At 45.3% G+C, this 19,593-nt stretch overlaps 1 protein-coding gene across 1 annotated transcript in view; it reads right to left on the bottom strand.

The window, feature by feature from the left end:
• The window catches only part of UBE2J1 (ubiquitin conjugating enzyme E2 J1), a 61,066-nt gene extending 41,677 nt beyond the window's left edge, over positions 1-19,389 (bottom strand). Inside the window, exon 1 of the mRNA XM_034766049.1 lies at positions 19,238-19,389. Coding sequence (XP_034621940.1) covers positions 19,238-19,268 — 31 coding nt within the window. The 5' untranslated portion in view covers positions 19,269-19,389. The remainder of the gene's footprint in view (positions 1-19,237) is intronic.
• Positions 19,390-19,593: the final 204 nt, after the last annotated feature.

Genomic DNA, 19,593 nt, shown 5'->3' with positions numbered 1-19,593 from the left:
ACAAAATCATTGAGAGATTTCTACGAGAGGACTGAACACTGGAAAGTACATGGACATACACATCATATACTTTACATTTTGCCATTTGAAACCATACATACATGGTGCTCGAAACATTTACCCTACCTTGAGAACTAAGCCTACCAGTAAGGATGAAAAATACTTGTGCCCCCATTCCCACACTAAGGCCTCAGTTCAGGAAAGTATTTAAGCCCGTGTTTAACTTCAGGCACATGAACAGTCCCACTGAAGTCAATGGGGACTACTTATGTGCTTAAAGTTAGGTACATGCTTAAGTACTTTCTGCACTGAGGCCCAACGCCATACCTCACCAATGCCACGCCTCCTGCAATTTAGAGGAGTGGAACAGTTGGATGCTGTATTTATTTGTAAAATATTGTGAATATGTAAAACATTCTATATCATATTTTTAAGATGTAACTTAATATTAGAGCTTATCAAATAGTGGGGAAAAAATGCTGAATACATTCTACAGTATTCATCTAATATTATAACTGCCAAAAAGTACTTAGCTATCTTTAGTGCTAGTCAAATACCACAAAAGTATCAAATGAAATTATTTTACAAATGCCAGTGACATTCACTGAATAATATAGTTGTTAAGTACTATTTGACCAGCCCTATTTACTAGGACTCTCTTGCTTCGGTTGTGTTTTTTCCTTCCCGTCTTTACTCCACTCCATTTCCCTATCCAACCTTCAAAACAGATCTTTTTTTGAGTTATTTTCAGTATATTTCCATTTTTCCTTCTCTCTTGCCTCCACCCTCTCATCTCTTTCTATTATTACAGAAATGTTTTCTATCTCCTCCTGTATGTTTTCTGTAACTCCTTTCTTCTCTCCCCTCAACACTCTCTTTTGTCAGTAATCCCATCAATTTTCTCTCCCCTCTCGTACACTCTCACGCATATCTACATGGTCAACAGTGGAAAGTTAACCAGATGCCTAGTAGACAGGAGACCAAACTTAATAGACACAGATGTATGAAAAACAGGGGGGGGAGGGGGACTGCTAATCAGGCTAGGTGAAGAGATAGCCTCCACTCCTTCCCAGTTGCTTGGAAAGGTACGCGTGCTGGGATTTCTATCAGGGTACTGTCCCTGGACCATGCATGGTAGCTCTATCGTTCATAACACTCTCATAGTAATAAGCGTTTGGTAAGTGTGAAGCCCCACACCCACCCAACCCTCTCTGACTACTGGAATGAAAGAGAAGGAAGCTCTCTGTGTTTCCTCTTCCACCCTCAGCCTCATACTCATAGGCACTGACTTTTATTTTTCGCCTGGGGGGGGGGGCATTCCAAAGCCCCTGCCCTCGCTCCACCTCTTCCCACCCTCACTCCATCCCCAGCCACTAAGGCCCCTGCCCTCGCTCCACCCCCAGACTCCCGAGGCCTCCACTCACAACTTGCTGTTCTTTGCCCTCCCCCAATCCCCTTCCCGAGGCACCAAACAGCAGATCAGCAGCGTCGCCAATCAGCTATGGCTGGTGGGTACTGAGCACCCTTTTTTTTCCCCCGTGGGTGCTCCAGCCCCGCAGCACTCACGGAGTCGGCACCTATGCTCATGTTTACTACAAGGGTGGACCTCTCACACTTTTACACTTCTGCCAACTTTCTGGATGCTATGAGTGTGGAGGGGGTCTCCTGTACTCCATCCCTCTTGCAGTTTTCTTGATATTGCAAGGGATGAGAAGTTGTGCATGCTACTCTATGGCCTGGTCCCCACTTAGTCCGGACTTCGGACTAAGGTACGCAAATTCAGCTACGTTAATAACGTAGCTGAATTCGAAATACCTTAGTCCAAACTTACCACGGTCCAGACGCGGCCGGAAGTCTCCCCCCGTCGACGCCGCGTACTCCTCTCGGCGAGCTGGAGTACCGGCGCCGACTGTGAGCACTTCCGGGATCGATCCGGGATCGATTTATCGCGTCTTAACCAGACGCGATAAATCGATCCCAGAACATCGATGGCGTGCCGCCGGACCAGCCGGTAAGTGAAAACTAGGCCTAATCTTCCCGCAGACTTAATTTTTAGTCCCCTTCCATAGTGAATAGCACCAGGGGTCTGACACTTTTGTTGTGGCTTGTGAAAACTATAAGCAATAGCATATTGACCTGGTTCCTTTTAGTTTCACATCTCCTCAAAGGGAAGTGAAAACCAGGGTGGATAAAAATCAATGATTAAAAAAAATAAATAAATAAAAACATCAGATTTTTTTTTTTTTTGATAAAATGCTTTTTTAGGGGAAAAACTATCTAAAGATAGTTTTAATTAAGATACATTATAGCTCAAAGATATCTCATCATGGAATAGGGATTATAAATTCTAATTTTATAGTATGAGACAATATATTCATGTAATGTTTAAGAAAAGTTTTGTAAATGAGTTCCAATAGTTCATGGATTAGGGACCCAATTTTATGGGGTTCCAGTGGCTTCTGTATAGATTATTTAGGTTAATCTTTCTATCTACCCAATGAGACTCAGTGCTCAGTCTAGATGATACCATCAGAAATGCTTAGTTTTGCAGTTCCCAAACTGCGGATTTGTGTCTCCAGAGACAACATGCTTGTTAACAGCAAAAATGTTTTTAAATAAATAAATATTTAAATCAAATCCATCCTGGTGAAAACAAACATGATTTGGTCATTTTTCTCTCACACAGCTTGGAAAAGTTCTGAGTAGATGGAGAAACACTGGAGCAATCAGTCTACAGACTTAGGAAGACAGCACTGTAACAGTTTAATCTCAGTTTACACTTAGAAGGTTATTTTCACAAGCGTAAGTGCTAGAAACAGTGAAGGATGGCTGGGTGGCTAAAGTACTGTCTGGTAATTCAGGAGACCTGGATTTAATTTCTAGCTCTGCCACAGAATTCCCCTGTGATTTTAGGCAAGTCACAATCTCTTGGTGGCTCAGCTCCCCATAACAATGGTTCCTCTATGTTAACCTTTGTCTGTCATGTCTATTTAGACTGTGAGCTCTTCAGGTCAGGAACTCCCTCTGTATGTTTGTACTGTCCATATCACAATGGGACCCTGATCTTAGTTGATGCTTCTAGTCTCTAATGAAATACAAATAATTAATAATAATGCTTAAGAAAAAGAAAGGTTAGAGTCTACAGAAGCTGATAGTACTTGTCCTGGAAAATTTCCTACTCACCCTGGATGCATGATTTTTCAAATCCTGTGATATAATCCTACTTGTGAAAGAATCTCATTTTGTAATTCTAAAATTATTTAAATTTTAAAAATCTCCCTCCTCTAGAAATAGCTGAAATGTCACATTTATTCTGCACACTGAATACCGACATTCTCCAAAGCCCATGCCCATCTCTAAAGTAGGAAACACTCATATTGAGCTTCATCTTTTCCTCCAGAAACATTTGTGCCAAATTATTAAGTCATGGAAGCCTGGCCTGAAGAATCACAAACAAAGAGACACCCAGAGCAGCCACCTGATCAGCTTTTCACACCTTCTCAGTTTCAGCATGCAGGTTTCATCAGTCCCAGCCACTAGAGGGAGGGTTCTGCATACCATGCTCAATTACTGACACAGCTCTCCTGAAAGCATCATCAGATCTGGATGCTTCAACAAGGCAATAGTGCTTCATAATGGCATGAAATCAACCCCAAGTTGCTGCTCTGCATGTTTCTGAGATGGGTATGGTGCTCATGGAAGCGGCAGATGCAGCCTGAGCCTTAGAGGAGCCCTAATCTGAGATCTAAACTGGCTAGCACATAACTGAGCCTAATGCACTGAGAGTCCTTAAGTTGAAACAGTGTGGCCCTTTAACCTGTCTGCAAACACTAGAGTCTTGAGAGATGCTAAATTTTATATAAATATATATACACACACATACACAGAGTATGATAGCGGTCTAAGAATATCCTGTGTTATCTAGCCTCCCACTGACAGATATATGGTTTGGGAAAGAGAAGTTTTAAATTTATTTGTTTCAAATGAAAATCAGTGACTACCTTAGGCAAAAACTTGGGATGGGGACTAAGGATTATCCTTATACAAAATCATACATGAAGGATCTGCTGTAAATGATTGTATTTTCTCAATTCTTCTGTCTAATGCAATTGCTTCTAAAAATGCTACCTTCATGGATAAATGTAGCAAAGATGTGGTCAAGAGCTCAAACGGGGGAGCCATTAAACCTGCTAGGACCACACTGAGGTCCCAGGAAAGAGGCATCTCCCTAATCGATGGAAAAACATGTGTAGGGCCCTTGAGGAATATAGTCACAACTGGATGGGAAAAACTATATATCCCCGGAAACGGTGGTGATAGCTGGGCGGCGGGTGAACCCCAGCTTTGGGAAGGCTATCTTGCCAGCCCTGCCCCCCACATGCCGGAGCACTGACACCACCCTCCCTTAACAAGAGGAGGAGGGACGCCGTGAGCAGCAGGGACTTCCGGGTGGGTGGGTGGGGGGGAGTGATACAGTGGAGGACTTACCGGCAGGCAGCAGGGGCCTCGGGGAAGGGGCAGGGCCACCACGGGCCAGGTGTCCGGTGGGCGGCAACTGCACCTATTATACCCGTCGCCCATATAGCTACTAAATGTACCCAGATAAAAGTGAGAACTTCTTCCACCAGGCAGCATATATTAGTCTGGTGGAATCCTTTATATTTTGAATTAAGATGTTTTGAGCATCCAAAAAACAAGATCTTTTCATGCCAATCCATCCAGCCAATATCCAGGCTATGAAGTGGAGGTAGGCTGGATCTGAATACAGAATGTTCCCATTCTCCTGGGAGATGAAGTCTTACAGAAAAGGTTAGGATTTGGGAGGGTGAGTTGACAAGACCACAAGATCCCGGTACCAGAATTGTCTTGGCCAAGCAGATGCTACCATGGGTGTCTTAAATTCTTCAACAGCCTCTGAATCAGAGGGGTGGGAGGGTAAGTATGCATCATGCTTGGAGACAATGCAATGAGGAATGTGCCTGATAAGGATCTTGGAGCTAGGCCTAACCTCAAGCAGAAATTGGGACATTCTTATTCCTGTCTTTTTCTCAGAGGTCTCCTGATGATTGGCCCCCTCCCTGAAAGATGTTTCATATAACGGACTCATAGGCCACTCATGATCCACAGAAAGCTGTCTGCTCAGGAGATCTGTCAGGGCATTTTGTAGACCTGGGAAGTATAGCGCTATGGGTGAGAGCTGATTTAGTTTTGGTGACCAGTGAAGACCTCATAGAAGAAAAAGTTGTAGGGGACAACCTTGGTTCGAGCGATCATGAGCTAATTCAGTTCAAACTAAATGGAAGGATAAACAAAAACAGATCTAACTAGGGTTTTTGATTTCAAAAGGGCTAATTTTAAAAAATTAAGGAAATTAGTTAGGGAAGTGGATTGGACTGAAGAACTTGTGGATCTAAAGGTGGAGGAGGCCTGGAATTACTTCAAGTCAAAGTTGAAGGAACTACCAGAAGTCTGTCTCTCAAGAAAGGGGAAAAAATTCATAGGCAGGCAAGTATGCTCCACACCTCAGATTTTGGAAGGCATGTCAGATTCTTAAACCTTGGGTCGAGTGCCGTAGCTATCTTTAGAAATCTCACATTGCTACCTTCTTTGTGTTTTGTCAAATCTGCAGTGAAAGTGTTTTTAAAATGAACAATGTGCTGGGTCATCATCTGAGACTGCTATAACATGAAATATATGGCAGAATGTGGGTAAAACAGAGCAGGGGGATGTACAAATCTCCCCCAAGGAGTTCAAGCACAAATTTAATTAACACTAAAAAAAAAAAAAAAAAGAGCATCATCAGCAGGGAAGCATATCCTCTGGAATGGTGGCCGAAGCATGAAGGAACATACGGATGTTTGGCATATCTGCCACGTAAATACCTTGCTATCCCAGCTACAAAAGTGCCTTGCAAATGCCTGTTCTCACTTTCTGGTGGCATTGTAAATAAGAAGGCAGCATTATCTCTCATAAACGTAAACAAACTTATCTGTTTTAGCGATTGGCTGAACAAGAAGTAGGACAGAGCCTACAAGTTCACTCAGAAGTTTTACATTTTTTTTTAATATATATAACTGCATTAAAAACAAAACAATCTACATTTGTAAGGTGCACTTTCACAACAAAAAGATTGCACTACAGCACTTGTATGAGGTGAATTGAAAAAAACTATTTCTTTTTATTACTATTTTTACAGTGCAAATATTTGTAATAAAAAATATACACTTTCAATTACAACACATTTTTATATGTAAATAAATTATTTATGTAGAGAAACATCCAAAATATTTAATAAATTTCAATTGGTATTCTATTGTTTTAACAGTGCTATTAAAACTGTGATTAATTGCGATTAATTTTTTAAATTGTGATTAATTTTTTGAGTTAACCGCATGAGTTAACTGCGTTTAATCGACAGCCCTAATTCAAACATTCTGAACTTGTTCATTCAATTTAGTCAAAATCCATGTTGCAGTGATGTTGGTTTACTACCCACCCATAAAGTCATGTTCATTTTTTTCCCCTCACCCCACAGTATCTAGATTTCTAAAGAGGTTACTGCATGCATATCCACCAGCAAGAGAACCACCTCCAATCTGGGATCTCAGTATTATCCTTCCAAACCTTATGGAATCTCCCTTTGAGCTTCTTTCTGAATGCACTTTACACAACCTTACTCTCAAAGCAGCCTTTTTAGCCTCCATTTCTGACCCTTCTGGCTGATGTAAATACCAGGCTCTTATGACTGATCCTTTTTACATAACTTTTCATAGAGATAGAGTGATGTTGAGAACTCATCCCAACTCTAGTCCCAAAGTTGTGTTGGACTTTTATTTGTATTAGTCTGTTAATTTAACCAGTTATCTTTCCAAAACTCTTCAGGAGAGAAGAAATTCAATCTTTGGATATTTCAAGGTCTCTGTTATATTACCTCAATAAGACACAGCTTTCAGACTGTCTCCTCATCCTATTTTTTTATCTGTAGTTTCTAAGGCTCAAGCCATCTCCTCCCAGAGAAAATTGATACACATTTACTTGTGTTTACATAGTTCAGAACTTTGTTAGTCAGGTGACTCCCTTTTTTATTTCTTTTTAATAGTATCACTACATTGTTGCATTTGATGGCTTAAAAATGTTCTGTTTATAAATAATATGGTTACTTTGTAAATGATTTGTGTAAAATAGTCAAGATGTGGTTAATTTTACTTGGAGTACATTGTAAAAATGATCAAAAGTAACTTTTCAAGGACTTCGTTGTCCAAACACTTCAGTTCTCTGTCAGATTTGTCTATCCACTTTCAAATGTCACCATCATCCACTGACACTCACTCTACTGATTAAACTCCAGGTTTTCTAGATAGAAATGCATTTTAAAAACAGATTTGACTGCCTACCTTGGCTAGGCAAAATATGCTTAAACTGTGTTAGCATGGACAGGATTAAAACCATATTTAAAATTGTTCTGCTAACTCAGTTTCATTTCTAGAGCAGATGCTCTGCTTTCCTTTATCCTTGTGATAAATTTTATATTGAAACCTGCTGCAGCTAATCTGACATGTCAGAGGTGCTATTTACCTGGCTTAAATATCAGTTCTCATTTTTATAGGAGAATTTTGTGATTCATTCTTCAGATCAAACTTCCCACCAGATTTGAAATGTACAAGTAATCTTGATTAGGCTTCAAATAAATGCTTTAAACTGAACTTATAAAGGTTTTCTTGGTTTTGCATAAAGGATATCTTTTATCTGAATATGTTCCTGTGGATTTAGTCACTTTCTACAGTACGTAATTAGGGCTTCTGATTTTAGGTTTTGACTGATAAAATACCCTGATATAAAAATAATTAAATTGGTGTTAATCCAATAAAAGTAACCAGTTCCAGAGTTTATCTAAGGGCATGTATACATCAAGCAGTAATGTAGGCTATGGAGGTGTGATTTCTAAAGTGCACTAACATATTGTGCATTATTGGTCGGTGTAGGCCCTGCTGGTGTGCACTTGACTAAAGGTTACCTAGTGCGCTTTAACATAGCACTGTCTGAAACAACTACATTAGTGTGCTAAGGAAAATTATAAAGATATTACTTATTATAGTATATATCACTATAATGAATAATGTAAGCCCTGAAAACCCGTTTTTGAATATCTGCATAAAACTGAAAAATGCTAAAAATGAAATTAATATACCCTGAAAAACAGAAGTGCTATAAATAATTCACTAACAGTCTCACACATTAGTTAGGATTTTCACTTACAACTTAGAACCTATGACTATCTATTCTAATGGGGAAAATGACTAGCTGCTAATCTGTAGTGTCACTACGGTTTGGACAAACCAGTCTGAAGTGACTACTATTTTTAATTCTTTTTAACTATTGTAAGGGTGTTGGCCCCCAATTTAAAACATTGAAAGTCTGCGGGAGGAGAGTTTGAGAAAAGATTTTCACTTTAAGCATTTTTTCTGGTGTTTTGTGTTTGCTTAAGTAATAATTATCTTTGCTTTAAAACTTCAGAATTTATCATTGTGTATGTTCATGTTATGAAAGGCCCTATTGTAATGCATGCTGTACACAGATGCAAACTGTAAACTTATTCCTGGCTTTCTAAAGTTTGTGCAGTTGTCAGCAGCTTTTTTTTTTTTTTTTTTTTTTTTAAACAGGAATAGATTTACCAGGAAATTACTTGTTTTCTTAGACAGCAAATACTTAGTACTTGAATGGAAAGACCTTCAAGGATATCCCAGGTTGCTGCAGAATGTAGTGTTGGTGGTTCAGTCTATAGCATTCTTTTCTCTGAGTCTTTAGAGTCATAGACTTTAAGGTCAGAATGGACTATTATGATCGTCTCTAGTCCGACTTCCTGCACAACGCAGGCCACAGAATCTCACCCGCCCCCCCGCAGCAAACCCCTAGCCTATGTCTGACCCACTGAAGTCCTCAAATCATGGTTTAAAGACTGCAAGGTTCAGAGAATCCTCCAGCAAGTGACCTGTGCCCACGCTGCAAAGGAAGGCGAAAAACCCCCAGGGCCTCTGCCAGTCTGCCCTGGAGGAAAATTCCTTCCTGACCCCAAATATGGCGATCACCTAAACCCTGAGCATGTGGGCAAGACTCACCAGCCAGACACCAGGAAAGAATTCTCTGTAGTAACTCAGATCCCACCCTAACATCCCATTACAGGGCATTGGCCATATTTACCGCTAATAGCCTAATTTTGGCAATTAATTGATCTTTGACTATCCCATCATACTATCCCCTCCATACACTTATCAAGCTAAGTTTTGAAGCCAGGTATGTCTTTTGCCCCTAATGCTACCCTTAGAAGGCTGTTCCAGAACTTCATTCCTCTGATGGTTAGAAACCTTCGTCTAATTTCAAGTCTAAACTTCCTGATGGCCAGTTTATATCCATTTGTTCTTGTGTCCACACTGATACTGAGCTTAAATAATTCCTCTCCCTCCCTGGTATTTATCCCTCTGATATATTTATGGAGAGCGATCATATCTCCCCTCAGCCTTCTTTTGGTTAGGCTAAACAAGCCGAGCTCTTTGAGGCTCCCTTCATAAGACAGGTTTTCCATTCCTCGGATCATCCTAATAGCCCTTCTCTGTACCTGTTCCAGTTTGAATTCATCCTTCTTAAACATGGGAGACCAGAACTGCACACAGAATTCCAGATGAGGTCTCACCAGTGCCTTGTATAATGGTACTAACACCTCCTTATTTCCACTGGAAATACCTCACCTGATGCATCCCAAGACCACATTAGCTTTTTTTACGGCCATATCAAATTGGCATCTCAGTCATCCTGTGATCAACCAATACTCCAAGGTCCTTCTCCTTCCCTGTTACTTCCAACTGATGAATCCCCAGCTTATAACAAAAATTCTTATTACTCCCTAAATCCATGACCTTGCACTTTTCACTATTTCATTTCATCCTATTACTACTACTCCAGTTTAAAAGGTCATCCAGATCTTCCGGTATGATATCTCAGTCTCTCTCTGTATTGGCAATACCTCCCAGCTTTGTGTCATCTGCAAACTTTATTAGCATACTCCCACTTTTTGTGCCAAGGTCAGTAATAAAAAGATTAAATAAGATTGGTCCCAAAATCGATCCCTGAGGAACTCCACTAGTAACCTCCCTCCAGCCTGACAGATCACCTTTCAGTATGACCCGTTGTAGTCTCCCCTTTAACCAGTTCCTTATCTGCCTTTCAATTTTCATATTGATCCTCATCATTTCCAATTCAACTAATAATTCCCCATGTGGAACTGTATCAAATGCCTTACTGAAATCGAGGTAAATTAGATCCACTGCATTTCCTTTATCTAAAAAATCTGTTACTTTCTCAAAAGGAGGAGATCAGGTTGGTTTGGCACGATCTACCTTTTGTAAAACCATGTTGTATTTTGTCCCAGTTATCATTGACCTCAATGTTCTTAACTACTTTTTCCTTCAAATTTTTTTCCAAGACCTTGCATACTACAGATGTCAAACTAACAAGCCTGTAGTTACGCAGATCACTTTTTTTCCTGTCTTAAAAGTAGGAACTATGTTAGCAATTCTCCAGTCGTACGGTACAACCCCTGAGTTTACAGATTCATTAAAAATTCTTGCTAATGGGCTTGCAATTTCATGTGCTAGTTCCTCTAATATTCTTGGACGAAGATTATCTGGGCCCCTAGATTTAGTCCCATTAAGCTGTTTGCGTTTGGTTTCTGCCTTGGATGTGGTAATATCTACCTCCATATCCTCATTCCCATTTGTCATCCTGCTATTATCCCTAAGCTCCTCATTAAAGACTGAAGCAAAGTATTTGTTTAGATATTGGGCCATGCTTAGATTATCCTTAACCTCCACTCCATCCTCAGTGTTTAGTTGTCCCACTTCTTCTTTCTTTGTTTTCTTCTTCTTTATATGGCTATAGAACCTTTTACTATTGGTTTTAATTCCCATTGCAAGGTCCCTTGCCAGTTCCATCTGTTTCCCTTAAAACCAATAAACCAAACTACATTCAAAACTTCTTGCTTAAACAACCCTTTCATTAACTAGGAGACAATGCAGGCAGAAGAACAGCTGCAGAGTGGGGGCTGCACTGAGTGCAGCATGTATGATTACCTGCCCCGTGGGCAGGTGGCGTATCTGTGCAATCGGTGCAAGGAGCCCCTGGCCCTCAGAGACCACGTATGGACTTTGGAGGCCAGGGTAGCGGAACTGGAGGAGCTAAGAGAGGCATGTTGATGAGGCTTTCCGGGACACTGTAGAATTGTCCCACCTCCGGCCAGACAGCCCCTGCGCTGTTGAGGAGGATGAAAGGCCCAGGGAAGCAGAGCAGTCAACGGGAGCAGAGGGAAACCTTCCCATAGTTGGGACCCTCCTTCCAGATGGTGCCGGGGTTGCCTCTCGCATGGAGGTTACCTCTCCGGGGGAGGGAACTCCAGTTACTAGGAAAAGGCAGGTGTTAGTAATGGGAGATTCGATCATTAGAAACGTAGATAGCTGGGTTTGTGATGACCGGGAGAACCGTATGGTGACTTGCCTGCCTGGTGCGAAGGCTGCGGATCTCTCGAGGCATCTAGACAGACTTATGTGTAGTGCTGGGGAGGAGTCAGCGGTCGTGGTACATGTAGGTACCAATGACATAGGGAAGATGTCCTGGAGGCCAAATTTAGGCTGCTAGGGAAGAGACTGAAATCCAGGACCTCTATGGTGGCATTCTCAGAAATGCTCCCAGTTCCATGCGCAGGGCCAGGTAGGCAGGCAGAGCTTCAGAGTCTCAATCCGTGGATGAGATGATGGTGTGGAGAAGAGAGGTTTACATTCATTAGGAACTGGGAAAACTTTTGGGATGCGGGAGCCTAAACAGGAGAGATGGGCTCCATCTAAACCAAAGTGGAACCAGACTGCTGGCATTAAACATTAAAAAGGTTGTAGAGCAGTTTTTAAACTAGGAGATGGGGGAAGGCCGACTGCTGCAGAGGAGCATGTGGATCGGACAGAGACTTCTCTTAGGGGAGAGTCTAATGATAGACAATCTCCAGGTTATAGTCAGGAGCAGAGGATGGAAGAGGATAATGTAAGGGCCAGATCAGATGATAAACGTTCACATAAAAAAGAATCTGACACAACAGAAAAGGGCAGACAAAGAAACAGTGACAAATTTTTAAAGTGCTTGTACACAAATGCTAGAAGTTTAAATAATAAGATGGGTGAACTAGAGTGCCTTGTGATAAAGGAGGATATGTTGATATAATAGGCATCACAGAAACCTGGTGGACTGAGAGCAATCAATGGGACACAATCATTCCAGGGTACAAAATATATCGGAAGGACAGAACAGGTCATGTGGGGGAGGGGGAAGTGGCACTATATGTGAAAGAAAATATAGAATCAAATTAAGTAAAAATCTTAAGTGAATCCACATGTTCCACAGAATCTCTATGGATAGAAATTTCATGCTCTAATAAGAATATAACATTAGGGATCTATTATAGACCACCTGACCAGGACAGTGATGATGAAATGCTAAGGGAAATTAGAGAGGCTATCAAAATTAAGAACTCAATAATAGTGGGGGATTTCAATTATCCCCATATTGACTGGGAACGTTTCACTTCAGGACGAAATGCAGAGATAAAATTTCTCGATACTTTAAATGATTGCTTCATGGAGCAGCTGGTACGGGAACCCACAAGGGGAGAGGCAACTCTAGATTTAGTCCTGAGTGGAGCGCAGGAGCTGGTCAAAGAGGTAACTATAGCAGGACCGCTTGGAAATAGTGACCATAATACAATAGCATTCAACATCCCTATGGTGGGAAGAACATCTCAACACTGTGGCATTTAATTACAAAAGGGGGAACTATGCAAAAACGAGGGGGTTAATTAAACAGAAGTTAAAAAGTACAGTGACTAAAGTGAAATCCCTGCAAGCTGCATGGGCGCTTTTTAAAGACACCATAATAGAGGCCCAACTTCAATGTATACCCCAAATTAAGAAACACAGTAAAAGAACTAAAAAAGAGCCACTGTGGCTTAACAACTATGTAAGAGAAGCCGTGAGAGATAAAAAGAATTCCTTTAAAAAGTGGAAGTCAAATCCTAGTGAGGCAAATAGAAAGGAGCATAAACGCTGCCAAATTAAGTGTAAGAATGTAATAAGAAAAGCCAAAGAGGAGTCTGAAGAACGGATAGCCAAAAACTCCAAAAGTAATAACAAAATGTTTTTTAAGTACATCAGAAGCAGGAAGCCTGCTAAACAACCAGTGGGACCCCTTGATGATTGAGTATAAAAGGAGCGCTTAAAGACGATAAAGTCATTGCAGAGAAACTAAATGGATTCTTTGCTTCAGTCTTCACAGCTGAGGATGTTAGGGAGATTCCCAAACCTGAGACGGCTTTTGTAGGTGACAAATCTGAGGAACTGTCACAGACTGAAGTGTCACTAGAGGAGGTTTTGGAATTAATTGATAAACGCAACATTAACAAGTCACCGGGACCAGATGGCATTCACCCAAGACTTCTGAAAGAACTCAAATGTGAAGTTGCGGAACTATTAACTAAGGTTTGTAACCTGCCCTTTAAATCGACTTCTGTACCTAATGACTGGAAGTTAGCTAATGTAACAACAATAATTAAAAAGGGCTCTAGAGGTGATCCGGCAATTACAGACCGGTAAGTCTAACATCGGTACCGGGCAAATTAGTCGAAACAATAGCTAAGAATAAAATTATCCGACACATAGAAAAACAAAGTGTTGAGCAATAGTCAACATGGTTTCTGTAAAGGGAAATCGTGACTTACTAATCTATTAGAGTTCTTTGAAGGGGTCAACAAACATGTGGACAAGGGGGATCCAGTGGACATAGTGTACTTAGATTTCCAGAAAGCCTTTGACGAGGTCCCTCACCAAAGGCTCTTACGTAAATTAAGCTGTCATGGGATAAAAGGGAAGGTCCTTTCACGGATTGAGAACTGGTTAAAAGACCGGGCACAAAGGGTAGGAATTAATGGTAAATTCTCAGAATGGATAGGGGTAACTAGTGGTGTTTCCCAAGGGTCAGTCCTCGGACCAATCCTATTCAACTTATTCATAAATGATCTGGAGAAAGGGGTAAACAGTGAGGTGGCAAAGTTTGCAGATGATACTAAACTGCTCAAGATAGTTAAGACCAAAGCAGACTGTGAAGAACTTCTAAAAGATCTCACAAAACGAAGTGACTGAGCAACAAAATGGCAAATGAAATTTAATGTGGATAAATGTAAAGTAATGCACATTGGAAAAAATAACCCCAACTATACATACAATATGATGGGGGCTAATTTAGCTACAACATGTCAGGAAAAAGATCTTGGAGTCATCGTGGATAGTTCTCTGAAGATGTCCACGCAGTGTGCAGAGGCGGTCAAAAAAGCAAACAGGATGTTAGGAATCATTAAAAAGGGGATAGAGAATAAGACTGAGAATATATTATTGCCCTTATATAAATCGATGGTACGCCCACATCTTGAACACTGCGTACAGATGTGGTCTCCTCATCTCAAAAAAGATATACTGGCATTAGAAAAGGTTCCGAAAAGGGAAACTAAAATGATTAAGGGTTTGGAACGGGCCCCATATAAGAAGAGATTAAAGAGGCTAGGACTCTTCAGCTTGGAAAAGAGGAGACTAAGGGGGGATATGATGGAGGTATATAAAATCATGAGTGATGTGGAGAAAGTGAATAAGGAAAAGTTATTTACTTATTCCCATAATACAAGAACTAGGGGTCACCAAATTAATAGGCAGCAGGTTTAAAACAAATACAAGGAAGTTCTTCTTCACGCAGCGCACAGTCAACTTGTGGAACTCCTTACCTGAGGAGGTTGTGAAGGCTAGGACTATAACAGCGTTTAAAAGAGAACTGGATAAATTCATGGTGGTTAAATCCATGAATGGCTATTAGCCAGGATGGGTAAAGAATGGTGTCCCTGCCTCTGTTTGTCAGAGGATGGAGATGGATGGCAGGAGAGAGATCACTTGATCATTGCCTGTTAGGTCCACTCCCTCTGGGGCACCTGGCATTAGCCACTGTCGGTAGACAGGATACTGGGCTAGATGGACCTTTGGTCTGACCTGGTACGGCCGTTCTTATGTTATGTTCTTATGTCCAACTCTACACGGCTTTTGGCCTTTCTCACTTTATTCCTACATGTTCTGACCTCAGTAAGGTAGCTTTCCTTGCTGATCCCTCCCATCTTCCACTCCTTGTAGGCTTTCTGCTTTTTCTTAATCACCTCTCTGAGATGCTTGCTCATCCAGCTTGGTCTACAACTCCTGCCTATGAATTTTTTCCCCTTTCTTGGGATGCAGACTTCTGATAGTTTCTGCAACTTTGACTTGAAGTAATTGAAAAATACTATTTCTCTTGTTTTTTTACAGTGCAAATACTTGTAATCAAAAATAAATATGAAGTGAGCACTGTACACTTTGTATCCTGTGTTGTAATTGAAATCAATATATTTGAAAATGTAGAAAACATCCAAAAATATTTAAATAAATAGTATTCTATTATTAACAGTGCAATTAATTCTGCCTCCTGGTTGGGGTGAGATGGCACCATCCAATCTGGAGGGAAGTACTCTCTCTCTCAAAAAAAAAAAAAAGAGTGAAAGAGAGGAAGGGAGGGAGAGGGAGACACACACAGAGAGACAGGGTGTAAAGTGGTGGTTCTCAACAGGCATTCAGAGGTCTTCCAGGGGGTACCTAGGCGCTGACTTCCCCTCTTTCCCGTGGGTGCTCTACCTCCTGCTCTGCACCCGGCCCCACTCCCATTCTAACCCCTTTCCCAAAGTCCCCGCCCAAACTCTGCCCCCTCCCTGCCCCTATTCCAAGTCCTTCCCCAAATCCCCGCCCTAGCCCTGCATCCTTCCCTGAGCATGCCACGTTCCTGCTCCTCCCCCCCTCCGCCCCTGGAGTGCACGAACGCCACCAAACAGCTGTTTGGCGGCAATCGGGCAGGCAACGCTGGGAGGTAGGTGGAGGAGCAGGGACGCGGCGCACTCAGGGGGGAGGAGGTGAGGCGGGGGGGGAGCTTGGCTGCCTGTGGGTGCAGAGCACCCACTAATGTTTCCCCCTGGGTGCTCCTGCCCCTGAGCGCCCACGGAGTCAGCGCCTATGAAGGGGTACATCAACTCATATAGATATTTGCCTAGCACTAGCGATATCTGTAGAAACTAAAATTTCATATAGACAATGACTTGTTTATACTGCTCTTAGTGTTGCCAACTTTCTAATTGCTCAAAACAGAACTCCCCGGCTCAGTCTCTTCCCTGAGACCCTGCCACGCCCCTTTTTCTGAGGCCCCGGATCCACTCACTCCAGCCCCCCTCCCTCCGTTGCTCGCTCTCCCCCACCCTCACTCACTTTCACTGGGCTGGGGCAGAGGTGCAGGAGAGGGAGAGGGCTCCAGCTGGGGATGCAGGCTCTGGGGTGAGGCCAGAAATGAGAGGTTCAGCATGTGGGAGGGGGCTCCGGGCTGGGGCAGGGGATAGGGAGGGGGTGAGGGCTATGACTAGGGGTGCAGGCCCCAGGGTGGGTCTGGGGATGAGGGGTTTGAGGTGCAGGAGGGGGCTCCAGGCTGGGGCCAAGGGGTTTGGAGTGCAGGAGTGGGCTCCGGGCTGGGGCAGACGTGCGGGCTCCAACTGGGGGTGTGGGCTCCAGGGATGAGGGATTTGGGGTGCAGGAGTGGGTTGCGGGCTGGGGCACGGGGTTAGGGTGTCGGTGGGGGCTCCAACTGGGAGTTCAGGCTCTGGGGTGGCACCAGGGATATGGGATTTGGGGTGCAGGAGGGGCTCAGGACTGAGGTTTAGGGTGCGGGAGAGGGTTTGGGGTGCAGGCTCCGGGTGGAAGTTTGGGTGCAGGAGGGGCTCAGGGCTGGGGGTGTGGGAGGGAGTTTGGGTGTAGGAGGGTGTTCCGACCTGGGGCAGCAGATTGGGTGTGGGCTCCAGCCAAGCGGCGCTTACCTCAGGTGGCTCCTGGTCAGTGGTGCAGTGGGACTAAGGCAGGCTCTGCGCTGCTCCCAGAAGCGGCCAGCATGCCCAGCCCCTAGGCGGAAGTGCGGCCAGACAGCTCTGCGTGGTGTGCGCCGCCCCCACAGCTCCCATTGTCCGCAGTTCCCAGCCAAAGGGAGCTGATGCTCGGGGCGTGGCCAGCACATGAAGCCTCCCTAGTCCCTGCGCTTAGGGGCCACAGGGACATGTCACCACTTCCGGAAGCTGCGCTGAGTAGAGTGGGCAGGAAGCCTGCCTTAGCCCCGCTGCACCGCCGACCAGACTTTTAACGGCCTGATCAGCAGTGCTGATAGGGTGACCAGCCATCCCGATAAAAACAGGACCGTCCCGATATTTAAGTGTTTGTCCCACGTCCCGACCGATCTTTGGTAAGGATGCACTTTGTCCCAATATTTGCTTTGCCAGCAGCACTTGGCTTTTTTTTCTCTCTCTCTCTCTCTCCTGCTCAGCCGGCACGAGCCAGCCTCCCCCGCCGGATCCGGAAGGAGTTACTACTGGCCGCTCAGCCGGAAGTGATGCCATGGCCAGTGGGGAGCCGCCGGTTCCCCCACCCCGCTCATAGGACTTTGCCAAGAATCTTGAGTGCCATGGGGGGGGCTGCGGGGCAGGGCCGGCTGGGCTCCGGAGGCTACCGGGCGCGGCACGGGGCCATAGCAGAGCCCCGTGGTAATGTCACCAATTCCCCAGGGCGTGAGGCCGCGGCAGAGCCCCAGGGCGGTGAATCACGGGGAGCTCTGGGGGGCAGACCCCGGAGAAGCCCTGTGGGAACCACATGCTTCGCATCAGGGACGGGTCCAGCCAGGCTGCCTGAGGGCCAGGTGCTGGGCTGAGCCGGTGAAGGCGGAACAGAGAGAGGCCTCGGACCAAGCTACTAGGACACGTGTGGGGGAGGCTGAAGGAAACTGGGCGTCCAGCCAGTGCCTGTGGCCCCGAAGAACCCCCAACTGTGCAGCCCGGGGGAGGGGGGGTTGCTACTCCGGGGCTGGGACGTTTGGCAGGGGAGGCAGCAGGTTCCGCTTGAGGGTGCTCAAAAGAGACGTGAGATTTTTTTCTCTCCTGCTCCGCCAGCAACACTCGGCTTTTTTTTTTTTTTGCGACCCCCTCTCCCCCCCGATATTTTCTTCCTCTCATCTGGTCACCATAAGTGCTGACCAGAGCTGCCAGGGTCCCCTTTAAACTGGGCATGCCGGTAAAAAACCAGACACCTGGCAACCCAGACTACTCTATATATTATACACTGAAATCTACATACAATATTTATATTCCAATTGATTTTAAGTTATATGGTAAAAATGAGAAAGTGCATAATTTTTCAGGAATAGTGAGCTGTGACACTTCTGTATATTATATGTCTGATTTTGTAAGCAAATAGTTTTTAAGGGAGGTAAAGCTTGGGGGCACACAAGACAATCAGACTCCTGCAAGGGGTCCAGTACTCTGGAAAGTTGAGAGCCACTGGTGTAAAGAATGAGGGATCCTGATGAGGAAGAGTTGGAGGAAACAGAGCCCCTGGCATGGGGGGAGAATGAGGACTCTGGTGTGAAGGGAACAGGGAAGAGAATGGGGGACCCTGCAGTGCGGGGAAGAGGGAAGGGAGCCCTGGCACAGTGGGGAGAATGGGGGGCCATCAATGGGGGAAATGGGGGGCAGAACTCCTGGCGAAGGGGATTGGGGGACGCAGGTGGGCAGAGGGAAAGTGGGGTGCCTGGTACGCGAGGGTGGCGGGCACACAGAGGCTGTGGCCTGGGGGGAAAGTGAACGCCCAGAGCCCCTGCCACTGGAGAGAAGGGCCGCCTGGGAATGAGATTCAGCCATTTCCCCGCCCCCGGGAAGGGGCTCGCTGCTGCTGCTGGTCCAAGTCAGCGTCTCCCCCGGGGCCGAGAGCGCCGCGGGCAGGGCGATGAACCGACCTCGTCGCCCTGGGGCTGAGGGAGCTCCGAGCCGCCAACACCGCCACAGATCCCGCTCCGGCCTATCAGCGCCTCCGGGCCGGGCTCCCGGCCCGCTCCTCCCGCTGCCCAACCCGGGGCCGCCGAGGCCTCGAGGGAGGCCGCCAGCCGCTGCCCCAGCGCAGGGCGGCAGGGAGCCGGCTGCCGACTCCCGCCCAGGCAGACGGACCCGGAAGACGTTGCTGGGTCCCGCTGCCCCCTCCCCACTCCGGCCCCTCGCTCGCTCGCTCACCCGGGCTCTTCAGGTTGTAGCGGGACTCCATGGCGGGGACGTTGGGCCAGCGACGGACGGCGGCTCCCTGCGACCGGCCCGCCGGCGGCCGCTCCTCGCTGTGCAGCGGCGGGGGCGGGGACTCGCACGTCTACTGCTGACTCGGCTCCGGCCGCGGCAGGAAACTGCCCTGACGTGGCAGCGGCCGCTCTGTGACTCCGGCAGGGAGGGGCCCTGCCCGCCCTGATACCCCGCCCCCCCTCCTCCGTACCGCCCCCGGTCCCGGTGCTGCTCCCTACGCTGCCTCCATCCTCATTCAATACCCGCCTCTCTCCTCGATCCCGCTTCTGATAGCCCCCCCCCACCGCCAATAACCC

Source organism: Trachemys scripta, chromosome 3 (genome assembly GCF_013100865.1).
Source record: "Trachemys scripta elegans isolate TJP31775 chromosome 3, CAS_Tse_1.0, whole genome shotgun sequence".
NCBI classification, from domain to species: domain Eukaryota; kingdom Metazoa; phylum Chordata; order Testudines; family Emydidae; genus Trachemys; species Trachemys scripta.
The sequence above is the reverse complement of the archived record's forward strand: the minus strand, read 5'-3'. Positions and strand labels throughout refer to the sequence as shown.